The sequence below is a fragment of the Hyaena hyaena genome, unplaced genomic scaffold (assembly GCF_003009895.1).
Source record: "Hyaena hyaena isolate Hyena2069 unplaced genomic scaffold, ASM300989v1 scaffold_558, whole genome shotgun sequence".
Taxonomy (NCBI): Eukaryota; Metazoa; Chordata; class Mammalia; order Carnivora; family Hyaenidae; genus Hyaena; species Hyaena hyaena.
In genome coordinates this window covers 362,560-388,554 of record NW_024081188.1, presented here as the reverse complement: position 1 = coordinate 388,554, position 25,995 = coordinate 362,560, and the positions used below count along the sequence as shown (strand labels likewise).

The 25,995-nt window shown below is 40.2% G+C and overlaps 1 protein-coding gene and 1 pseudogene across 1 annotated transcript; one reads left to right on the top strand and one right to left on the bottom strand.

The window, feature by feature from the left end:
* Window positions 1-4,518: 4,518 nt before the first annotated feature.
* On the bottom strand, window positions 4,519-5,093 carry LOC120247956 (annotated as a pseudogene).
* Window positions 5,094-8,070: 2,977 nt separating this feature from the next.
* On the top strand, window positions 8,071-9,788 carry CARTPT (CART prepropeptide). Its single transcript, XM_039256047.1, has 3 exons — window positions 8,071-8,229; window positions 8,675-8,758; window positions 9,681-9,788. The coding sequence occupies exons 1-3, from the start codon at window positions 8,071-8,073 to the stop codon at window positions 9,786-9,788; spliced, it is 351 nt and encodes a 116-aa protein (XP_039111978.1).
* The last annotated feature ends 16,207 nt before the right edge of the window (window positions 9,789-25,995 follow it).

Below are 25,995 nucleotides of genomic sequence, written 5' to 3'. Positions count from 1 at the left end.
GGAACCTGCACACTGTTTTCCAGAGGGACTGCACCAGTTTACATTCCCACCAGCACTGTAGGAGGGTGCCTATTTCTCCACATCCTCGCCAGCATCTATACTCTCCTGATTTGTTCATTTTAGCCACTCTGACCGACATGAGGTGGTATCTCAGTGTGGTTTTGATTTGTATTTCCCTGATGATAAGGGACACTGAGCATCATTTCATGGGTCTGTTGGCCATCTGGATGTCCTCTTTGGAGAAGTGTCTGTTCATGTCTTCTGCCCATTTCTTCTGGGGTGCTGAGTTTGGTGAGTTCTTTATAGATTTTGGATACTAGCCCTTTATTTGATATGTTGTTTGCAGATATTTTCCCCCATTCCATTGGTTGCCTTTTAATTTTGTTTCCTTTGCAGTGCAAAAGCTTTTTATCTTTTTGAGGTCCCAATAGTTCATTTTTGCTTTTAATTCCCTTACCATTGGAGATGTGTTGAGTAAGAAGTTTCTGTAGCTGAGGTCAAAGAAGTTGTTGCCTGTTTTTTCCTCTAGGGTTTTGATGGTTTCCTGTCTTATATTTAGGTCTTTGATCCATTTTGAGTTTATTTTTGTGGCAATACCCTTCTTAGTGACAGAGCAAATTTTGCACTTGGCAAAAAAATCTACTATTTTGCAACTAAAATGCCCTTAATTGTTGGAGGAAATGTTGAGAGAGGCCAGAGCCTGTACCCCAGAAATTCTACTTTTGAAATTGACTGCCTGTGAAACAAATTTCCCCCTCTGGCATACTTTTTCCCTAATATGAGGGTGATAATGGCATTTCTAGATAGTAAATTGGCAGAGCTTTTAAACTGCTTGACAAATCTCTTCTATAATAAATGGTGTAATTATTTGCATGGTCACCTATTTAGTGTCTAAATATTATCTTTCATTTCATAGCACCCAACTTTCTCCTTCTCGTGTGTATCGGGCACCATATTTTTTTTCTTTTCGGGCACCATGTTAAATACTGGGAATACCAAAAGTGTTCGAGGATTTCTTTGTCTATCAAGTGAGATAGATATATGGTAACATAATATAATACATGTTGGGTGTTTTAATAAGTATTGCTTAAAGGTTTATGGAAACAAAGCCAAGGTAAACCTGGTGGTATGATTGCCAGTGGATGAGGAAGGTGTCAGATAAGATAGTCTTGAAACATGAGCTGTTTAGATGTTCACAACCTTGGAAGGACATCCCAGGCATAGAGAAGGACATGGACAAAGGCAGCAGTATGAACATGCAGAGGGCATGTGGTAGTGTGTTCTAGGCACATGGTAACACTGCCCTTCTTAGTCTCTTTTACTTTGGTGGAGCCATGTGACTAGTTCAGGCTAATGAGTTAGAAACAATTTAAACAGCACTTCTGGGCCATAGATTTTAATAGGTTGTTCAAGATTTCCCAGAGCTCTTCCTTCCTTGACTGTCCCTCAAACACAACCAGCTATGTCAGACATGGTGGCTGTTCTGTCATTCTGGGTCCCCAAGACCATGATGAACACAGTACTTCGTTAACCCTGATGCAGATGTGAGAGTGAGAAATAGATCCCTTTTTTCTCAAGTCACTAAGATTTTGGGATTGTTTGTTATAGCAGCATAACCTAGTCTATTCCTCTCGTTCAGTGCAAAGGTAAGAAATAGTATGGTATATCTGTCAAGTAAAATATAAGATGCCTGATAGAACTGGTTGGGAGTGGAGGGAAAGGAGATTGGAAATATGGGGCCAAGATCACACTGTGAGAAATTTGACACCATGCTGAGGAGTTAACTTAAAAGTATAGGCAATGAGCATCCATTGAAGGATTCAAATTACTGTCTATTAGGTCATATAATTCATCTCTTAGGGCATCCTGATATACTGCTTTAGTACTAATCTTATACTTCCTATAAATTTAGCAGTTCTGAATCCAGAAAAGTACCATTTAGAAGTTCTGAATCCAGAGGAGAAGATGGGATGCCTGGGGCATAGGGACTGTGGGTTAGGAGAGCCATTCCTTCTGCTGCACTCCAGTCGTGTGGTGCAAAAGAAATCTGAGAAAGCTTCTTTGTCCTGGGATAAATATCTTTTCGGGATTGATACTTCCTTATATCTGACATGGGCTACTTCTCTTAGTCTAGACCTCTTAGGTAAAAATGATTGGTTTTAGTGTTGATATTTTAAAAATGGAATCCTTTGGGTTCACCTATGCTTCTTGTTCATTTTGTATACAAATTTGGGATGATCTGTTGCTACTCTGAATTTTCTTTTTCTGTTCTACTGTTTCTTTCCAGTGTTGTTTCCACACCTTTTACATTCTCTTTGTACCCTCCAGCATCCCAGACGATTCTGTTTCCCCAGATGTCCTTGACTCCATGACTGTGTGTACATTGCCTATTTGCCCCCAAGTGAGATGTTTGTTATTGTTGAAATACTACTCACCCTCTTAACACTCAGCAGCTCATATACAATTTTTTTTTTCATGAAGCTTCCCCTCTCTAGTGGGAATTAATCTCTGAGTTCTTGGGGCTTTCCTTTCTCTAGTAGGACTCTCACCTCAATGAGACATTACATTATGGGAATTTATGGGTATGATCAAACCCAAATATCAAGGGCAAGGATTGTTCTTGTTTATCTCCATAGTCCTCATAGTACTTAGCAGTGCTATGAACATATTGAACACTGATATTTTTTAAAAACTGGAAGCTTTGAAATTGACAGTTTTTAAATTGAAATCTTTAAAAAACTAATGGAAAGATTTGTCTCATTTCTCTGCTATATTCCTTCTGAGACTGTCTCTGAAGTACATAGTCTCCAGTACCTCCCAGTTTAGCATCAACTCTAAGTGTGCTTTATTTGCAGGTTATTTTCCTGTATATAGTGATAAATATGTTTTGTTAGAACAGAATGATACCAGTTCCTTTGGAGGGCTTTGGATTGAAAGTCAGTAAAGAGAAGATGAACGTCAGTGGAAATTCATTTCTCTTTTGGAGATAGGGAAGGTGGGGGAGAAGACAATGTAGACATGAAAAGTGTGCCACCCAGAAGATTATAAATGTGTACCAAAGAAAACAGAGTGATATCTAACCTGGAGGAAAGTGCAGTGCACATAAGAAAAACACTTTTTTAAAAAAATGTTTTTTATTTCAGAGAGAGAGAGAGAGAGAGAGAGCATGAGCATGGGAGGGTCAGAGAGAGACACACACAGAATCCGAAGCAGGCTCCAGGCTCTGAGCTAGCTGTCGGCACAAAGCCCAACACGGGGCTCAAACCCACGAACCGTGTGATTATGACCTGACCTGAAGTCGGACACTTAACTGACTGAGCCACCCAGGTGCCGCAAGAAAAACACTTTTAAATACAAATATGAAGAAGTCAGTGAAACTGAGGAAGTTTTTTTTTTTTAATTCTAATATAGTTAATATACAGCATCATATTAGTTTCAGAGGTACAGTGTAGTGATTCAACAATTTTATACATTACTCAGTGCTTAGCATAAGTGTACTTTCAATCCCCTTCACCTATTTGATGTACCCCAACTACTCACCTCCCCTGTGGTAACTATCAGTTTGTTCTCTATAGTTAACAGACTGTTTTTGGGTTTGTCTCTTTTTTTCCTTTTTTTTTTTTGTTTGATAAATTCCATGTATGAGTGAAATCATACAGTATTTGTCTCTGACTGACCTATTTCACTTAGCTTTATACTCTCTAGATCCATCTATGTTGCTCCAAATGGCAAGAATTCATCCTTTTTTATGGCTGAGTGATATTCTACTATGTGTGTATCTCATCTTCTTTAACCATTCCTCTATTTTTAAATGTTTATTTATTTTGAGAGAGAGTAAGCAAGCAAGTATAGGGAAGATGCAGAAAAAGAGAGAGAGAGAGAGGGGGAGAGAGAGAGAGAGAGAGTATCCCAAATAAGCTCCACATTGTCCATGTGGAGACTGACACAGGGCTTGATCCCACAAACCATGAGATGATGACCTGAGCCAAAATCAAGAGTTGAATGCGCAACCAACTGAGCCATCCAGGCACTCCTCCATTCATCTATTGACAGACACTTGGGCTGCTTCCATAATTTGGCTGTTGTAAATAATGTTGCAATGAACAAAGGAGTGCTTATATCTTTTTGATTTAATGTTTTTGTGTGTAAATTCCCAGTAGTGGAATTACTAGATCATATAGTAATTCTATTTTTAATTTTTAAGAATATTTTTTATGTTTTATTTATTTCTGAGAGAGAGAGACAGCATGAGCAGGGAAGGGTCAGAGAGAGAGGGAGACATAGAATCTGAAACAGTCTCCAGGCTCTGAGCTGGCCGTCAGCACAGAGCCCAACGCAGAGCTCGAACCCACAAACCGTGAGATCATGACCTGAGCTGAAGTCGGGCACTTAACTGACTGAGTCACCCAGGCGCCCCTCTATTTTTAATTTTTTTGAGGCAGATAAAAGTTTGTTTTATTGAATAACTGATCTATGTAATTGGTGAGGCCACTATGTACAGACAAAAGGGACGACGTTTTATCTCTCGGTCTCTTGCTCCTTGGACAGAGTCTTGATGATTTCCTCCTTCTTGGGTTGGAGGTGCTCTTCACAGACTTTGTGTGCTTCTTTGGTCCTCCATCTATGGGCCTAAGCCTTTTCAGCCAGAAGCTTTTTGAGAGTCTTGTCTGTCTTCAGCTTGTGGATGTGTTCCATGAGAATCCACTTGTTTTTGAACATGTTACCCTTGACTTTCAGGTACAGGCTGTGAAACATGTGGCGGTCAGTTCTTAGATTCATGGTATCTGCTGAACAATGGCACAGAATTATCATTCTCCTTATCCAGGTCACCTTCTCAGGCATTTGAGCCTTGGCAGTCAGTACCTTTTCTCTTATTGATGCCCATATGCCTTTCTGGCAGTAAGGTGTTTTTCTGGCACTGAGCCTGGGAATGGACAGTGACAGGCTTCTGAATGATCAGCTTACCCTCCATCAGTTTCTGGATGTGCTGATGGGAGTTGGCGTTGGTGATTTCATTAGTCTCATGGGGTCCAACCAGACCTTTTTGCCACATGGGGGACCCTGGAGGCAAGGCTCTTTTGAAGCCTGAACATTTTTATGGCTGCTACCACAGCAGTAAAGGGAAAGTATTTTTAACTTTTTGAGGAGCCTCCATATTGTTTTCCACAGTGGCTGTACCAGTTTGCATTCCCACCAACAGCAAGAAGGTTCCTTTTTCTCCACAATCTTGCCCACATTTGTGTTTTCTGTGGTTTTGATTTTAGCCATTCTGACATGTGTGAGGTGGTATCTCATTGTGGTTTTGATTTCTGTTTCCCTGGTGATTAGTAATGTTGAGCATCTTTTAATGCGTTTGTTGGCTATCTGTATTTCTTCTTTGGAGAAATGTCTGTTCATGTCTTCTGCTTATTTTTAAATTGGATTATTTGTTTTTTGGGTTTTGAATTGTATCAATTCTTTCTATATTTTGGATACTAACCCTTTATCAGATACATCATTTGCAAATATCTTCTGTTTTTCAATAGATTGTCTTTTAGTTTTATTGATGATTTCCTTCACTGTGCAGAAGCCTTTTATTTTGATATAGTTCCAATGGCTTATTTTTGCTTATTATTTTCCTGGCCAAAACTGAGGAAGTTTTTTACTGTTGATCAAGACTTGGTTGGCAGAAGGACAGAGAGGGAGTTAATGGATAACAAAGTAGTTTGGTATTTGAGCAGTATGGCAATCCAAAAGGCCAAGTGTTATTCTGGGCTATACTGGAAAAGGAATTACTCAAAATTTGAAGGAAGGAGAGAGAAATACCAGAAGCCTACTTTATCTTAAGAGGAGTGGTTAAGAGAGGTTTGTCCACAGTAAATCAGTAAGTTGTGTTTGCCCACAATATGAGAGAAATTACTGCATTGGGAATATCCTCATCTTTGCAGAAGGATGGGCTAAAACCGTATTTTCCTTATGAAGGTTAGAATACGTTCATCACTGGAGATCATTTTTGCAATGAGTGCTGATATATCTCTGTAAGGTTTAAACAGTGAAATGTGCTGCCACTGAGGTTTTGTTGTGTAGAATCTAAAGGGATGTTTACGAGGCAGACCTGGGGGAGGTATTAGATTAATTTTCAAGTTAGATTTATCCCAAAGAAAAATACTTTGATGCTGTTAATGTGTGTGCTACTCATAAGGAGAGATAGTGCTTCTTGAATTGCTTCCCAGTGTGCATTTGAGTAGCAATTAAATACTTGATAAAAGAAATGAACAGACATATTATGTATTAATTATCCCAGTGACCCACATCACATGGCAAGCAGTAAATCTGTGGGAGCATAAATTGGTGGATACTTTAGATTGGCTGGTTAAGGACATTTAAACTGAGATTTAAATTACAAGAAGTAGCCGACTATTTAGAAATGCAGGAAGACCTTTCCAGGTAAGGTAAGGGCAAAAGCATCAAAATGGGAATGAGCTTGACCTGTTAGAGGACCACCAAGAAGTCCACTGAGACTGGAGTGGAGAGGCCTGGGGCAGAATGGCAGGACATGAAATTGGAGAGAGGCACAGATTATGTAGTACTTTGTAAGTTAGAATGAGGAATTTAGATTCAATGTTTAGTAAGATAGGAAGCCATCAGTGTATTTTAAGGGTAAAAACACTCTGACTGGTTGTGAATAATGGATTAGAGGAAGGCAAGAGAAGATGGGGTGGAGTTGGAGGAAGGCAAGATCTAGGCTGGGGCAACTGTCTGGAACTGGGGTGCTAGTAATGGGATTGGAGAAAAGTCAGTGGTGTTAGGAGCAGTTGAAAGAAAGAAGATGTGGTGAAAGAACCCAGGTGGGCAGGGAGGTGGGATAAGCCTCTAGGTTTAAGTCGGGAAAACATCACCTCTCCTACAGGAACTTTGATTTGCATTCAGGCCATAAGGAAGCCCCACCTTTTAAAAACCAGTCTTCCCAAGTCACTGAGGACCTAGCTTATCACTGACTTCTGATCTCTAGAGATATTTCCATAGTCAGGGAGTTGCATTTTTCATCCCCTTTGCTTTCTCTCTAGACAGGCTTCTTAGATATCAGGAGTGGGTAGTGGGTCAGAAGGGTTCTGAGGATGGTGAATTTGCCCTAAGGAAAAACTGAGGTACTGCATACAACCACTTACTTGTGTAGCCTCATAGTTCAAAAAGAAGAGACAGGGAGGCTTAGTGCTTATTGTGTTAAGGTCCAAGGATTTTATACCTAATCTCATTCCTCCTTTTGATAACTTTGTAAGGTGCATTTTAAATTTCAGTTGTATGATGTATGAGAGAGAGAGAGAGAGACTGACTGACTGACTGACTCAGATAGGTTCTTTATTTTGCCAAAAGTCACACAGCTTATAAGCGGTGGAACCAGGACTGGAATCAGAATGGGGCTCTCTGTACCCTCCACACTGCCCCTGAATTGAGGGTAATCTATTTTCCTTCTTTTCTCATTACCATACAGATTCCGGGGAAGGCCATGATTTCTCTTTGTTATATGTACTATGTACTATGTTTGCCTCCCCTACCTGGCATAAGTGTCTAGTAAAATGCTCAGCAAACATGTCTGCATGGAGGCAACACCTCCTGCTTGCTGCCACAAGCTGGGGTGAGAGGCGAAGCTGGGCTGGTGAGGTGGATTGCGTTTGCACCGCTGCTAGGGATGGGGAGCGACTCTACTGCCTGTGCCTTGCCTCTAAGGCATTTTCCATTTCCTGGCCCCCTCTTCCTCCTCCCCATCCCTCAGCTTTCGCCCCTCCGCCCCTCATTTCAGCTCTGGCCCCTAGGAGAGCGTCCCTTGCCGTGGGGCTGACAGCACTTAGGGGTGCGGGGTCCCTGTTCTCTGTGCTGTATCTCTGTGCGCACAGCTTCGTTCCCGGGCGCCTGGTGTCCAGCGGGCATTGATGTCAGGCGGTGGCGGAGCGCAGCCTACAGACGGTTGACCTGGACCCTCCTCCACACTCACTTCCTTCATCGCCCCCTCCCTCTTCCCTGTACTTGGGCTCTGGCTCTCTATAAAAGGCGGGAGCCTGGGGTGCCACAGCTGCGCCGAATTTCAGCACCATGGAGAGCCCCCGCCTCCGGCCGCTGACCGTCTTGGGTGCCGCCCTGCTTTTTCTGCTACCGCTGTTGGGTGCCCGTGCCCAGGAGGACGCGGAGCTCCAGCCCCGAGCCCTGGACATCTACTCCGCCGTGGAGGATGCCTCCCATGAGAAGGAGCTGGTGGGTATCTCCCAGATCCCCCTTGGTTGCCCCCCAGTCCCTTCCTCTGTACGCGCGTCCGTCCTCTCTCCCTCCCTCCCCACCCCCATTCCCAGAGTCTGGGTGCGCGGAGAGGAGCGCAAAGACGGTGCTCCCGCTGCCATCTGAAAATCGTCTGGAGCCCACTGGCTACGGGCAGTTTGTAGAGCGAATCCCTCGTCCCGGGCCCTTGGAGCAACAAGAACCTCAGCCGCTAAGGGGCTTGCGGTCAGTACGGTCAGTACGAGATACCGTGCTGGCTAAGTAACCACGCCTCCACGGTCCCTTTCTGTCCTTGGAGTCCCAGGATGGAGTATGTGTATGGTTCTGGGGCTCCTTGTAACTAGAACTGGAAGGGAAGTGAGCACCTGAGTCGGGCTCGCAGCCAAGGCGGCAACTTCGGCTCCGGGGGGGCGGTGTGTTGCAGATCGAAGCACTACAGGAAGTCCTGAAGAAGCTCAAGACTAAAAGTATTCCGATCTATGAAAAGAAGTATGGCCAAGTCCCCATGGTAAGGCTTTGGGGTCCCTCCTTCCCCATGTTTCCCTGCCCCATGTTTTTCCAAGAGGAAATATATCACCTTGAGTCTTATACATGACCTTTTCCCCAGGATGTGCTTAAATTAGGTAATAGGTTTGCAGAATTCTGTGCGCTTCCCTTTGTTTTACTTCCCCTAACGTGGTCCTTGGTGTCTAAGGGCAAAGGGTAGAACAGGCATTTCAGAGGACCCAAACAGCTTGTGCCACAAACCAGCTCTTGGGTGTCTGCGGGGAAAGGAACATTTCTTGAAGATGAGCTCCCCCCCTCATCTCATGAAGAATTCCCTGAATTGGAAGAGCCCTTAAATCTACTCAGTTCTTGTTCCTCCAATTTTCTTCTTGCCTTCTGGGGCACTGCCAGTTTTTTTGATCTATGTTTTAAGATCAAAATTCTTGATTCCCCACTTGTCACTTTCCTTGGGGAGCACACACATGCACATGCTCTCTCTCTCTCTCTCTCTCTCTCACACACACACACACACACACACACACACACACACACACACACACTCCTTTGGGCTGAGGAGGCTGAAAGCAGGGAGTAGAGATTGTGAGAGATAGGTCTATTGTTCATTTCTTAGAAAAATGTCTGGTTGATTTTCTTTTGGATAAGCTACCAAAGGAGCCAGTAAATGTGTCCACCCCCCCACCCCCAAAAGGTAAAATAAAGCAGGAGGGGCTCAACAATTTACATTTCCTTTTATGCTCTCTCTCATGGACATTATGAGCACAAGGCTTTCTGTGTTTCAGACCTGGCTGTACTTGGACCTCTGGTGATGGTGATGGGTTCCACCTATCCCTCCCAGGAATCAGGAATTGTGTTGATGGGGAGATGCGGCTGTTGGGAGCCTAGGTTTGTATGTGTGGGAAGACCGCACCTTGTGTTGTTTGCAGTGCCACGCGGGGGAGCGGTGCGCAGTGCGAAAAGGAGCGAGGATTGGGAAGCTCTGCGACTGTCCTCGAGGAACCACCTGCAATTCCTTCCTTCTGAAGTGCTTATGAGGCTTCCGCCCTCCTCCATGAATCCTCCCTGCCTCTGCCTCCCCCGAGAGGACCACACCTTCCTCCCTGGAGTTCGGCTTTAGCAACAAAGTTTGTGTTTCCCTCTGAGGGTTAAAGAGGCTCTTGTCCTGTTGTTCCCAAATAAAAGAATACATTAGATGTTACTGTGTGAAGGATAATGCCTTGTACGGTGTTGGTACATGTGTACATGTGCAAAGTATTCTTATTCATCTGACAAACTCTTACCCGTCTTTGTGTAAAGAAGGGGAACTTTGCTTTGAAAATTGTATTTTTGTATGTGGTGTGGCAGGATGAACATTAGATTTAGTTACTCTTGGTGGGTGACAACACAACTTGGAAGATAACCCCAAATGACACAAATTGCAGCATGTACAAACTATACATAATAAAGTGTTTTTAAGAATTGCTTTTACTGCATCATTGTTTCTATGTTGTAAGCAATGGCAGGAAGAATGGTGGAATTAATCATGCTGTTGTTTTCAAAGAGGTGGATTTTAAAAATAGCAGTCTTTTGGGAGAATAGCACCTTGGTTCCAAGAAGTTTTCACCATTAATTGGGAGTTTGCCATACAAGCTCTGCTGCGCTCTATTTTTCTTTAATTGCAGTGGTGTGGGTGTGGGGAGAGGTGGTGGTGGTGGTGGTGGTGGTGGTGGTGTGTGTGTGTGTGTTAATTGGAGGTGGTTGGAGTTGAGCTGATGTGATATTGTTTATTAAAACCTTTAATAGACTCCTTAATTTTCACATAAGACCAATAAAAGATAAATTGTTTCAGACTTTAGCCTCATTAAATGCAGTTCAAAAAATCGAGACTCTTGGCTACTCCTTCGTTAGTAAATATTCACTGACAAAAAATGGATTCTTTGGGGCTTGCTGTTTATCCAAAGGAAGGAAAATAGCTGTATTAGTGCTTGAAGGGTGTGAGACACAATCATTCCCACTACCTAATAAATAAACTTGGAAAAATTCCGTGTTCAAAGGAAAAATAGTCATTTTAGTAACTAGTTTTGAGGGGAACAAATGAAAATGCATAGGTGGTAGATTCAACTCAAGAAATATAAAATCTTAGGTAAAGGTTAGTAATCTTTGTTTTTGAGCACTTACCCAAGGTCACATTTCCGAGGGTTTAAACCAGAGTAAATAACATTTAAGAAGCAACATCAAGAGGAAAACAGGCTCCTGCATAATATAAGCATTAAAAGGGAATGTCCCAGACGCACCTGGGTGGCTCAGTCCGTAAGCATCCAACTTCAGCTTAAGTCCTGATCTTGTGGTCTGTGAGTTCCTGAGCCCCATGTGCTGACAGCTCAGAGCCTGGAGCCTTCTTCGGATTCTGTTTCCCCCTCTCTCTCTGCCCCTCCCCCACTCACACACACTCTCTCTCTCAAAATAATAAACATTTAAAAAATTTAAAAAATTAAAAAAAGAAATATCCCTCCCCTGCTTCCTGGGGAGATAGAGTATGCTGATAGAAAATATTCTCATACACAATTGGTATTGGCAGTATTCTTATTGTTACTATTACCATGGCTCATTCCCTTAGTAATCTTGCAAGATAAATATTAATACCATTTTTCAGGGGAGGAAGCAGAGGCCACGAGAGATGATGGAAGTCATCTTGGTCAGGTCACATAATCCTAAATTGTGATTTCAACTCTAATTCCTCTGACTCCCAACATTTATTCACCTTTTCCTTCCATGTCACTCTGGGCAACTGAGCAGGTTGTTTGGATTCCCACATTCCCCAGAAAGCACTTTTTTCTTTAATAGAAATTAGCTCACTGGGGTGCCAATGTATTTTGGGGGGGTCACATTGCAATTTGAATTCCTATATGACAGGCTTAGTTGTGAGTGAAATGTGTTACATTTTAATCTTAAAAAACTGCCTAGAATTCTATGGTTTCATTGTCTGTTACTTTTCCAGAAAATATTTAAGTTAAAATCCTGACCATCTTCTTGAGTCCTTCAACCGTTCCTATTTGCATCATTCTTTTTTTTTTATTTTTAAATTTTTTATGAATATAATTTGTTGTCAAATTGGCTTACATTCACCACCCAGTGTTCATCCCAACAGGTGCCCTCCTCAATGCCCATCACCCATTTTCCCCTCTCCCCCTGCCCCCCACTATCTACCCTCAGTTTGTTCTCTGTATTTGAGAGTCTCCTGTGGTTAGCCTCCCTCCCTCTCTGTCTGTAACTGTTTTTCCCCTTCCCTTCCCCCATGGACTTCTGTTAAGTTTCTCAAGATCCACATATGAGTGAAAACATATGATATTTTTCCTTCTCTGACTTATTTCACTCAGCATAATACTCTCCAGTTCTATCCACAGTGTTCCAAATGGCATGATTTCATTCTTTCTCATTGCCAAGTAGTATTCCATTGTGTATATAAACTAAATCTTTATCCCTTCATCAGTTGATGAACATTTAGGCTCTTTCCGCGCTTCCGATCTTGTTGAGAGTGCTGCTATAAACATTGGGGTACATGTGCCCCTATGCATCAGCACTCCTGTATCCCTTGGGTAAATTCCTAGCAGTGCTATTGCTGGGTCATAGGGTAGTTCTATTTTTAATTTTTTGATGAACCTCTGCACTGTTTTCCAGAGTGGCTGCACCAGTTTGCATTCCCACCAACAGTGCAAGAGGCTTTCCATTTCTCCACATCCTCACCAGCATCTCCAGTTTCCTGATTTGTCCATTTTAGCCACTCTGACCAGTGTGAGGTGGTATCGCAGTGCAGTTTTGACTTGTATTTCCTTGATGATGAGTGATTTTGAGCATCATTTCATGTGTCTGTTGGCCATCTGGATGTCTTCTTTGGAAAAGTGTCTGTACATGTCTTCTGACCATTTCTTCACTGGATTGTTTGTTTTTCGGGTGTTGAGTTTGGTAAATTCTTTATAGAATTTGGATACTAGTTCTTTGATATGTCATTTGCAAATATCTTTTTCCCATTCTGTCCGTTGTCTTTTAGTTTTGTTGATTTTTTCTTTTGCAGTGCAGAAGCTTTCGATCTTGATGAGGTCCCAATAGTTTATTTTGGCTTTTAATTTCCTTGCCTTTGGAGATATGTTGAGTAAGAAATTGGTGTGGCTGAGGTCAAAGAGATTGTTGCCTGCTTTCTCCTGTAGGGTTTTGATGGTTTCCTGTCTTACATTTAGGTCTTTCATCCATTTTGAGTTTATTTTTGTGTACGGTGTAAGAAAGTGATCTAGTTTCATTCTTCTGCATGTTGCTGTTCAGTTTTCCCATCATCATTTGCTAAAGAGACTGTCTTTTTTCCATTGGATACTCTTTCCTGCTTTGTCAAAGATTAGTTGGCCATACATTTGTGGGTCCAATTCTGGGTTTTCTATTCTATTCCATTGGTCTATGTGTCTGTTTTTGTGCCAATACCATGCTGTCTTGATGAGTATAGCTTTGTAGTAGGGGCTAAAGTTGGGGATGTGATGCCTCCCACTTTGGTTTTCTTGTGTCATTCTTAAATTAGATCAGGAAATTGCTTTCCTTTAATCATTGATTAGTGTGCAGACAGGACCCCTGGAAATAACACTGAGAAGTGCTTCCCATTGCAGCCTGGAATGTTTTTCCTAAAGGAAGAGCTGCTGGTGGACTTTACAGTTCCAAGACAGGAATAAGAACTCTGCTCCAAACCTCTTTAACTCCTTCACCTCTAATTCTACTATGTCACCCTTTTCTTTCCTGTTCAATTTGACTAAAGTATATGGACTTATGGGGAATTGGTGATGAGGAATCTGTGGGCTGGGTATCAAAAAGCTTTTTCCAAAAGTTTTGTCGGGGGATCAAAGTTTTAAGTTCATGGTGGTAATGACATTCTCTACTAATGATGACAATATTTAATCTGAAGTGGCTTGGTAGAAGTAACCTTGCTTTTGCATTTAATCAGTATTAGACCTCCTCTTCAAATAGAATGCCTTAGTAAGTTTAATGATGGAAGGTCTCTGTGGTAGAGGATAAGAATGTTAAATATTAAAAAAATGTTAATGAGAAAAGTAGTTATCCATGTGCAGCCACCCATGTATAAGCTTCAAAGATCTTCTAAGATTGGCTGAAGGATCAGGGGTCTGAGCGTTGACAAGCATCAATATCTAAAGCTCTGGAGAATATTACAGGCATAGGACTAGTGTCTAAAGCACTGGTTCTCACAGGGCTTAGAGGTGATGGGTGAAAGTTACCAGAGGACTTTTCTCAACTACATACAACCACTGCCCTTTCTACAGTAATTGCTAATGTTACACCCCTCACCCTATGCCAGAATCTGGAGGCCTGTGAGGGACACATGGTGTACCTAGGTACCCACACCCCTCTTCCAATCTTGATAATGGTACATCTGATTCTGGGTATTGACAAAGATTCTTTCTTGATCAAACTTGAGTCGCGCTCCTGAACCTTCTTCTAGGTCCATCTGTGCACTTCCTTATAAAATCCAGTTTTAGCAAGAACCCTGCTAAATCAATTTATCAAGAGTCCCCCATGCTTCTCATTTTACACCATCCCTTAGAGGATGTCTGTGCACTCTGACCTGTCTTTAGCCAAGATCTTCTCCGATCATTTAACTGGAATTCCCTGACCCCTGATATTTCCAAATGGTAATTTCCCATCCACTGACCCACTACCCTACTTCTTGGCTATAAATTCTTACTTGCCAATTTTATATTAGGATCTGAGCCCTGTACTATACTGAGTTTCTTTCCTCCTATTGCAGGAGTCCTGAGCAAAATCTATTTCTATGGCTTTAACTACTGTCTAACTCTGGTTTTTCTTTGACAGGGAAGTATAGCTAGGGAAGACTATTTAGGAATGTGGGGTTTAAATAAGGTCCTTAGGTGGTTCTGTTAAGTGTCCATCACTAGAACCACTGCAGTGCTGAGCTAGTTTTTTTATATCATCCCATTCATTCTATACTTTTTTGAGTGCCTTCCATGTGCTGGGTGTTTAGACCATAATGATGAACAAGATAGACAGAATCCTTGTTCTTAGGGGGTCTACAACCAAGTGATTTATAACATTTTGTGAGAATAGATAATAAGAAACAAAAATGACAAACCATGGTAAGTCCTTTGAATTTATTTACCTCTGAATTTATGTTGACATGATTGAGGCCATGGTCTCTTAGAAAATGAATAAACAGATAAGGGAGGTCCAAGTGGCTTTCCCTGTAAATAGGTCTTTGGGTCCCCTCAGGTGGAATTCACAGATGTTTGTGGATTAGGAATATCTCAAGGGAAATCAAGACTGAGAGTAAGGAGAGTGGTGGTTCTGGTGTCAGCTTTCAGTATTTATTTTGCTGATGGATGGATGTATACATATAATTCTTTCTTGCCTGGCTAATGTGTACTTATAATCTGTTTCCCTTGCCTTTGTAGATGTAGGTCTAGTCTTGAGGGAATATCAGCACAAGTATTTTGGCTGAAGAATAGTTTACTAAATAGTTCTAACTGGTGTTCCCTGAATTACTGAGAAGAGGAATCAGCAAAAAGAAGGAGGTTAAACCTGTAGAAAAAAGAGGAGGTAATGGATGAAGTGAGGCTCTTGTCAAGGATGAGAAGGTGGGATTCAGAGCCAGAAAAAGATAGCTTTGGGAAGGAAGGAGAAGGCAGGAGAGCACATGATATGTGAAGATACAGGGAACTTTATACATGTGTTGGCAAGATGTTGGGGGTAGTTATTTTATGGCTTCTGTTTTCTAAGGGAAGTAGGATATAAGCTCATCTGCTGAGAAGAAGGTTAAGCAAATTATCTATTTAATGTATATATACAGGTATAGAAATTGATGATAGACAATCTCTACTAGCATGTGACAGATTCGTAAGATATGATATGTTAAGGATTAGAAAGAGAAGAAGATGAATTTAGGGGGGCACAGTGGTGAATATCAAGGCCAGACAAAAATGGTATTTGAGTGTTCTTTGAGGAATGTGTTATATTTTTAAATGTGAAGATGGGGGAAGTTTTGTTTAAGATGTGGGAAATAGTTTGAGTGAAAGTGGAGAAGGGAAAGAATGAAGTTAGAAATAACCTGAGTGCTGAGTCCATGGGGTGTAAAATGGTGAACATGAAAATAAGGATGGGCACAATTGTGGGTAAAGGGGCCAAGGCTGTATTCCTGATGGCTCTAGGGTATAATCAGAGTTGTGCCCTAGGAAGCTGATTCTGATACCCCACTAAAGGAGGGACCAGAGAGGGAGACCAGAGAAAGAGCAGGCAGGAATACACTGTAGTGATCCAGAGAAGAAGTGACGAAGACCTGGACAGATAAGGGTAATGTGGATGGACAGGAGGGATGCAGGAGACGTTGTCCAGGAAGTCTGAAGCAGTAGTTTTCCGAAACTCTTCTTGTTCATGATGGTGCTTTCCTTCCTCTATGTTAAAGTGGCTTAGGTGCTGGGAGATCAAAGCTACATATATCCAGTTTGATCTAATTCCTAGTTCAGCATACCTACATTTTAAGAGCATACCTACATACCTCTATTTTTTTTTTTTTTACAAATAGTTTATTGTCAAATTAGTTTCCACATAACACTCAGTGCTCATCCCCACAAGTGTCCTCCTCCATGCCCATCCCCCCTCCCCCCCCACATCCATCAGTCCTCAGTTTTTGTCAGCATTCAAGAGTCTCTCATGGTTTGCCTCTCTCCCTTTCCCCCACCATTTCCGCCCTTCTTCTCCCCCTTGTTCCTCCGTCAAGTTCCTCCTAATCCTCCTATACGTGCAAACATGATATTTGTCCTTCTCTGCCTGACTTATTTCGCTCAGCAGAACACCCTCAAGGTCCATCCATGTTGCTACACATGGCCAGATTTCATTCTTTCTCCTTGCCCCTACATACCTCTATTGAGGTATAATTTATATATTAATAAAATTCATTAATTTCAAGTATATACTTCCTACATTTTCAGTGCTAAAATAACTTTTCTTCTACGAAATGATGGTGAAAATGGATGGCAGTTGTTTTCCTAATGTTTCCATTAACAAATGAAATTAGGTATTTCTGTTTTGAGATGTCAGAACTTTGGAGGAAACTTGACTGATCTGGAAAACCTAAAGGTTTTCTATTGAAACTATTGAACTCATGGCAATTTATGGAATTAGGTGTTTGACCTGCTGGGAGGGTGGTGTATACCAGAGAAAGGGAACAGGCATGGATACTTGCAGGGCGGAGGCTGAGGTTTTGAATATATAAGGGACCTGGAGCTTCTGTAGGATTTTCTAGATTCCAGTCCAGAGGTGGCTTCACCAAAGGGGGGCAAGCACAGGGCAGCCCTGCAACGGAAGCAGAACACCTGGTTTCCAGTCAAGGCTCCGCCATTTATTAGCTGTGTAATCTTGTGTAATCTTGTGTAATCTTGTGTAATTGTGCAAGTTGTGTAATCTTGCAGGGCCTCTGACATGCAGACATTGAAGAGTCCCTTTCCAGTTGAAATATTTCAATTGGCTTCATTCTACGTTATTTGATCATATCTAACATTCTGTGTTGGAGCACCTGGGAAATTAAGCAAATATGCTCCAGCCCAAGTTGATTTTGACTGCAGGCTTTATCAAGAAAAAATAAACCTAAAATCACCTCAATTTTTAAACATTTGGATTTCTTGGGGCACCTGGGTGGCTCATGGCTCAGTCGGTTAAGTGTCCAACTTCAGCTCAGGTCATGATCTCTCAGTGCTTGAGTTCAAGCCCTGTGTCAGGCTCTGTGCTGACAACTCAGAGCCTGGAGCCTGCTTCAGATTCTGTGTCTCCCTTTCTCTCTGTGCTCTTTCCCTGCTCACACTCTGTCTCTCTTTCTTTCTCAAAAATAAACATTAAAAAATATAATAAAAAAATAAAAAACAAAGTTTGGATTTCTTAAATACTAAGCAATCTTGCGAAGAACCGTAAGCATTTGGAATTTGAAGATAATTGCTTTAATATTATAAACATATATATCACACACAATATTTTATTTATATATTATAGTTATATTTAAATTACAAATATATACTAACATTAAATATATAAATTATATATTTATGTATATTATATATAATATATAACTACATATAAGTACATATATTACATATATAATGTATAGTTTATATAATGTATGATATATAGTTATATATCATATATAATTTTAAAATTCTGTATATGTATAATATATTTGAAATGTATTTCAGCAAAAATTTAAATATATAAATATAAAATATATAATATATAAATATAATTGCATTATAATTTGCATGTATATAATGTATATAATACATTAGTTGCTTTCCAAAGAGGCACACATATGCAAACTTCATAAGGACTGAAAACCTCTCTAAAGGTGTAAGTGGAGAACATTTTTAACTTGGAAACATTATACTAGAAAATACTTTTAGGGCTCTAAAATCTTAAAGCCACACATCTGATGAATTGATCTCCTATATCTCAGCTGAAGTTTTGGGTGTTCGAGTTTCTGCTTTCTACATTCTGTTGTCTTTCATGATTTATAGTGTCAACATTAAGGTTCTGGGGCATATTGGGCTTTGTGGGTTTATTAGGTGTTTACTGTTGATTCTCACGGTATAGCTTACAAACCTAGTTTATACATTGTCTTAAATTTGGGATTGATCACAGAATTTCAGGATTGAAAGGAAACTTTGAGGTCATTTAACTAAATTTCATTTTATAAATGAGGAAACAGAGGCCTTAATGGTAAAGTGACTTGTCTCTTCCTGTGGTGACCAAGTGAAAATTCAGTGAAGCAAGCAGTTAATATTTGATCAATTGTGGGACATTTTATCCAATAGAATTCCTCTTAGGACAAGCTTCTTCATTTGGGCGACTATCTTGACAAGTATTTGGAGTGAAGTGAACCTTCCTTGATTAATTTTTGTTTCTCTTTCTATCTCCTATTCTATTTTAAAATGTGATTTACTTTTTTTAAAGTTTATTTATTTTGAGAGAGAAAGAGCACAAATGGGGGAGGCGCAGAGAAAGAGGGAGAGAGAATTCTAAGCAGGGTCCACACTCAGCCCAGAGAGCACCATGGGGCTTGGTCTCACAATCCTGAGATTATGACCTGTACTAAAATCAAGAGCCAGATGCTCAACCAACCGAGGCACGCAGGAACCCCCATATAAGCCGATTCTACTGAATTGATGTCTAAAGAGGGGATTCATTATAAGGTGATCAGAGGGCAGGAAATATAGGTGAAGAAAGTAACTGGATACCAAGAACCAGTAGGAATCATTTCTTCTCTTTTGCTCTCTCGTTCTCCCTCACTCTCTCTTACTTCCTTACCCACACGTTTCTCTCACTCTTCATATTGTTTTGTGTAGGTTTATCTGGGGTCTAGTAGTGAAATTGCTGGGTAGGTTGTACAATATACTTATTTTCAACTTTGCTAGATAATGCCAGATTGCTCTCTAATTAATTAATTAAATTAGTTGTTGTCTTTCATGATTTCAAAACATTAAGGTTTTGGAGCAGTTTGGGCTTTGTGGGTTTATTAGGAGTTTGCTGTTGATTATCACTGTATAGCTTACAAATCTAGTTTATACATTGTCTTAATTTTGGGATCACAGCATTTCAGAATTGAAAGGAAACTAATGGCTGTACCAATTTATGTTCCTACCAGTGGTGTGCAAGACTTCCTGATGCTCCACAGTGTCACCTATATTTGGAATGGTTAATTTAAAAATTTCGCCAGTGTGAGGTGCCTGGCTGGCTCAGTCTGAAGAGCATGTGACTCTTGATCTTGGGGTTGTGAGTTCAAGCCCCATGTTGGGTGTAGAGATTACTTACAAAAATAAATAAAACTTAAAAGAAATTTTTTCTTTTGCTAATCTGATACCATTTTTGCCAGTGACATTTCATTGTTATTTTAATTTGCATTCTTATTTCTACTCAGGATGAGCATATTTTAATATTTATTCATATTTTCTCTTCTGTGAATTGTTTCTTCATTCACCTTGCCTATTCTTAGCTGGGTTGTTTGCATTTTTCTTTTGTTAAGTGCTTAATGCTTATTTAATTTATTTTTGAGAGAGAGAGACTGAGAGAGAGAGAGAGAGAGAGAGAGATTGTAAGCAGGGGAGGGACAGAAATGGAGAGAGAGAATTCCAAACAAGCTCAGCATTATCAGTGCAGTAGCCCAGCTTGGGACTTGATCTCATGAACCATGAGATCATGACCTGAGCTGAAATCAAGAGTTGGACCCTTAACTGACTGAGCCACCCAGGCGCCCCGTTTGTCTTTTTCTAATCAATTTGTAGACATTCTTTACATATTTTGAATACTACTTCCTTATTGGCTATACAGTGTTGCAAATATCTCCTTCTAATCTATGGCTTGTCTTTTTACCATAGTATCATTTGCTGTGCACTTATAAATTTTAATGTAATTAAAATCTTTTCCTTCATGTTTGTGTTAAGTGTAAGACATAATACTGGTTCAAATCATAAAGACGTTCTCTGTAATTTTCTTAAAGATTTGGAATTTGTACTTTAAGATTATTAACCCATTATTTTTGTGTATGTTGATATGAGATTTCATATTTTTTATATGGGAGAGTTATAGTCTCATCTCATCTTTATTGAAGATAAATACCTTTTATTGCTGACATACAAAACCACCTCGGTGGATTTTCAGGTTTTTTTTTTAATTTGTGGGTCTGTTTCTATACTCTATCCTGTCCCATTCATTGGCTTATTAGTTTATTTGGGCACCGCAACCACATACTACTTATAGAGTATTTAAGCATTGATATCTCTGTCAGCAACCTCAAGCCAGTACATCCAGGAACATACTTGCAGTTGAATAAATTAAGTTTATTACTAATTTCAGTTTGGGTTAGGGACCTGTGTGGCATCTCAATAAGACTGAGTGAAAAAAAAAAAGAAAACAACACACACACACACCTCTTCTTGTAGGACGTGGGCTTTTGTTGAATGATTCTGGGGAAGGCCTGGGTAAGAGGGGAGAAGCTCTGGGTTGGGTGTTTTCAGGAAGTGGAGACAATTCTATGATTGGATATCTCCATAAATATTATCTATAGGGAGGGGAGGCTACAGTGAGGACAAAATGATACTTGGTAAAGAAGTAACAGTCACTTGTGTAGTGAGGGATGGGAATGCTTGGTATGTTGTGAGTTGTATGGAGACCGAGTTTTGTCTGTGTTTATGCAAAATTATCAAGCTGCTTTGCTTTGACTCAGTTTATTTTGGTCGATGAGTGACCTCGTCTGAGGTGGCATTCTGTAAGATGGTGTATGGCCTACAGGGAGCACCGGCTTCCAGCAACACTGAGGCCAGCTGCAAGCATCAGACCGGTTCCTGGGATGGCTCATCTGGTAGAACAGTCCTCATCTCATCCCTACATAGTTCTTCAAAATACTTTCATTCTTGTTACTTTACTGTTACATAAGAATTTTAGCATCAGCTTATAGAGTTTTACAAAAGCTCTGTTGGATTTTGCTTGGAATTGCATTGAACTTACACACTAAAAATGGAAAGAACTGAAATGTTGACCTTATTTCATCTTTTGATTCATTAACATGGTCTCTCCACTCATTTAGATCTTTAAAAATGTCCATCAATAACTTTAATGATATTCTTCATATAGGTTTTGGATTTATTAGGTTTTAGACTTTTTAAGGTTTTAGATTTATTATTTGGATTCTAATATTTTGTTGCTAACATGTATGCTTTTTAATTCTATCATATTTTATAATTGGTTTCTGATATATAGGAATGCTTTATGCCATATTTATATATTGATGATATCCTATAATGTTCCAGAGTTTTCCTATTGGCTCCAAGTATTTTAATATATATTTTTTGTATTTTCTATGTAGACAATCATGTTATCTGAAAATAAGAAGAGTTTTCTTTTCCTTTCTAATTCTTATACTTTTACTTATTATTTTATTATGTTGACTAGGTCTGTCAGTATGTTAATGGTATAGGGGTGATGGCAGACATTCTTGTTTTGACTTCAATGACAATGCTTCTAAAGTATCATAGGAAATTATTTTGTTTGGTCATTTTTATTTTTTATTAATTTTTTAAATGTTTATTTTAGAGAGACAGACAGAGCCTGAGTGAGGGAGGGGCAGGGAGAGAGGGAGACACAAAATCCAAAGCAGGCTCTAGGTTCTGAGCTGTTAGCACAGAGCCCAATGTGCAGCTGGGACTCATGAACTGTGAGATGGTGACCTAAGCTGAAATTGGACACTGACCTGACTGAGCCACCCGGGTGCCCCTGTTTGGTCATTTTAAAAATACATGCTCTTAAATTTAAAAAAAAAAAAAAAAAAAAAGAGTGGGATGCCTAGGTGGTTCAGTCAGTTAAGCATCCAATTCTTGATTTTGGCCAGGGTCATGATCTCCAGGTCATGGGATGGAGTCCCCCATTGGGCCCCATGCTTAGCATGGAGCCTGCTTAGATTTTCTCTCTCTCCCTCTGGCTGTCTCCCCTGTGCTCTCTCTCTCTCTCTCAAAAAAAAAAAAATACATGCTCTTTCTTAGGTTAAGGAATTTTCTTTCTATTCCTGTTTTGATAAGTTTTATTTTGCAAGCATAAATGAGTATTGGATTTTGTAGAGCTTTTTGTTCCATTTGCTGATATAATTCTAATTTTCTTAAAGTTTTAAAAAATACTTATTCATTTTTGAGAGACAGAGAGACAGAGTGTGAGCAGGGGAGGAGCAGAGAGAGCAGGAAACAGAATCCAAAGCAGGCTCCAGGCTCTGAGCTGTCAGCACAGAGCCCAACATGGGGCTTGAACCCGCGAACTGTGAGATCATGACCTGAGCCTAAGTTGGATTCTTAACCGACTGAGCCACCCAGGTGCCCCTATTTTTCTTAATCTATTAATAATATGACTTCACCTACATCCTAGAGAAGCAGTCGCCCTCTTGCTCCATGAATACATGCTAGTGGTGGAGCAATCAGTCTGGGTGGAGTGTTGAGGTGGACAATCAGGGCTGGAGTCCACGCTTCCGCCATGTCCTACAGCCATAGTCCCTGACCAGCCACGTGTGCGGCTGATGCTTCCCACAACCTAAGGATGCACTATCTGATCCTTCTATAGCCTGGGCGTGCGGTGCAAAACCACATACCTGCTCTTGCTCTTGCTCCCACCGTGAGTTTCTCCTCACATGCTGCTTGTGTTGCTTGGTAGTTCACCTTGTCTGCTTGACATGGTGTATTTATTGATAGACTTTTCTTAGGTTTATTTATTACTTAGAGAGAGAGAGAAATAGTGCATGAGTGGGAGTGGGGCAGAGAGATAGAGGGAGAGAGAGAATCCCAAGAGGCCTCCACACTGAGCCTTATGCAAGGTGATCTCACAAATCATGAGATCATGACCTGAGCTGAAATTCAGACACTTAACCAACTGAGCCACCCAGGTGCCCCAATGTATAGGTTTTCTAACAGTGTTTTTCCTTTTATGGGATAAACTATTTAGTTATGACATTTTATAACACATTTTGACTTCGATTTGTTAATATATAAACTAAAACTTTTATGTCTATGTTTCTAAGAAAGGTTTGTAATTTTATTTTCTTGTCTTATCATTGTCTGATTTTGATAGTAGGAGAAGTTGCTTCAAAAAATACATTAAAGAGTTTCCTGGTCCTTTGAAATATTTGTAAAGAAGGATTATCTGTGGACATTTTGTCAAGTCTTTTGTCAGCAGGAAATTTTGATTACTGACTCTATTTCTTTAATGATTTTTCAATGACCTCAGAACATGACTGGAGAAAGATGAGACATGAGAGATTCCATTTGGGCTTAATTCAAATCTAGGTAGGTAGGAAAGATATAAAAAGATTTAAGAATAGGACAAGGAAGGACTAAGTTTTTGAATTCATTATCTTAATTAATTAAAGGTTAAATTTCAAAATCGAAATCGCACTTGAGTAATCTTTTGTGTTACCTCTCCTAAGCCCCTCCAGCTTCCGGTCCAAAACGACGCTTTACAGTGGAGGTTTGGGTCTTCTGGTGAGTGGTAATTGGAGATAGTTAGATGATTGGGCGACTTTCCTGCCAGCTGTTTTCTGAGCAATAACTCTGGGATTCAGCGAGTGTTGGGTTTAGTTCCTGTTTCCTAAGCCACAGACCTGTCCTCCTTCCCTGGGTTTATGACTTCCTCTAAACTCTAGACCCAGGCAGTCTTCTATGGCAATTAAAACAAATGTAGGCTTGTTTCATGATTAGAAGAGCTCCATTCCAGCTTCTGCTTTGGATCAGGGTTAGTCCTTTACCCTGTAGAAGCCAAATTCTTAGCTGCCATTGCCAGCTTCTGAACCCTGAGTCAAGCAACTTTCCAGCTTCAATCTGTTCCCGACATTGAATTTCTGGTCCCTTGGGATACTTCTCTTCCTTTCTGAGGCTAGCTGAATCTTTTCAGGTTTTTCTTTTTTATATTTTTCTATATTTTCACTTTAGGGACAATTTGTTAATATTTGTATTAAACTTGTCAACCATATAACAATCAACGGTTTTGTTGACTTAATTCTAAGCTTCATTGGTTTATTACTCATCATTGATTTTTCTATAACTGGTCCTAAGTGTTGAGTTCTTTTTCCCACTTCTTTGGAATCTTTCTTACTTTTCTTTTTTTAAAAAATGTTTTATTTATTTCTGAAAGAGAGAGAGAGCGAGAGAGCATGAGCAGGAGAGGATCAGAGAGAGAGGGAGACACAGAATCCAAAACAGGCTCCAGTCTCTGAACTGACTGTCAGCGCAGAGCCCTATGTGGGGCTCAAACCCACAAACTGTGAGATCATGACCTGAGCCAAAGTCGGACGCTTAACTGACTGAGCCACCCAGGCGCCCCTATTGGAATCTTTCTTCAGGTGACTTTTGGGGGACTGGTATTTGGGTATTATGGTTCTGAAACCTTGGATACTTGAATTTGTATTTATTTTGCTCTCACAGGGAACATCCTTTTTAGACATAGATATAGACAGTTCTTCTCATGCTGTTGGTCTTCTGTTTTCTGGCATTGGGCTAAGTAATGGACACCTTTTACTACAACTGTCTTTTTTTTTTTTTTTTTTTTTTTTTACAAATGTTGGGTTCTTTTTCAATATCTGAGTAGATGTTATCTCTATATTTGAACATCAGAAATGTTACCCAGTATGCCTTGGTGTAGGTGGTCTTTCTCCATATTCTTTCTTGAATCTTACTGAGTTCTTTTGACAGAAACAGTAAAGATTTTCTTAGTTGAGTATAGATATTTCTCTCATTTCTTTATTATTTCTCTGGTGTACATTTAGTTCTTCTGGGATTCTTTTTATATAAAGATGGAGTCTCTCATATCTGTTATGTGAACTATATCTCTTCTCCTTTTCATCTTGATCTTTTCTGTCTGAGTCCTGAGTCTATGAATATAATTCATAGATTTGGTTTTATTTGTAACTAACCTAACTACTGGATCAGTCCTCACAAACGGAGCTTTCTCCAAACTCCTTTGTCCTAAGGTACTGGTACGAAAAACAAATGCTCCGGAGAGGTACAGACCATTCTTTTACTCCTGCTTCTGTTATGGTGGATTTTTCACCTTCTCTTTTTTGAGGACTATAAAAAGGCTGAGGTACTAGGGCCCCAAAGGGAGACACTAGACCAGCTTTATCTACCTCACAGTTTGCTAAAGCCTGCCTGTGGCTGTAGATCTCAAAGGCTCAACATACACCCCAAAGAGTGGAAGAGCACCACAGACTCTGAGATGCCATGTGGGAGTGGCATCTCTCATTCTTCAGGTCACACCATGATTATAAGAGCAGTCATTTTGTTTTTATATATGCAGTAATAGAACTTGTTTTTTTTTAACTTTCCACTTAGAGTGAGAGAAGGAGACAGAGATAAAGATACAAATAGAGCAAGTGAGCAACAGTGCCTTTGTGCTGTGCTGGGGTGAAGGGTTGAAGGAGAAGACATTTGGAAAAGCAGTTTAGGTAAAGAACATAAATATCAAATGAGCATTTGTTCAATTATTTGCTGGGTAGTGGTGTATATTGGAAAGCTCACTGATCTTCAATGAATTGTTTAGTAACTTCTTTGCTACAGTAACAATTGATGTGATTTTATTAAAAAATACTTATCAAGACTTTTTTTCATTCCATAAGTTTATTTACAAAATATCAAGTATGTTGAATTCAAGAGTTTGATTCATTTCTCTAAGACATTATATCTCTTA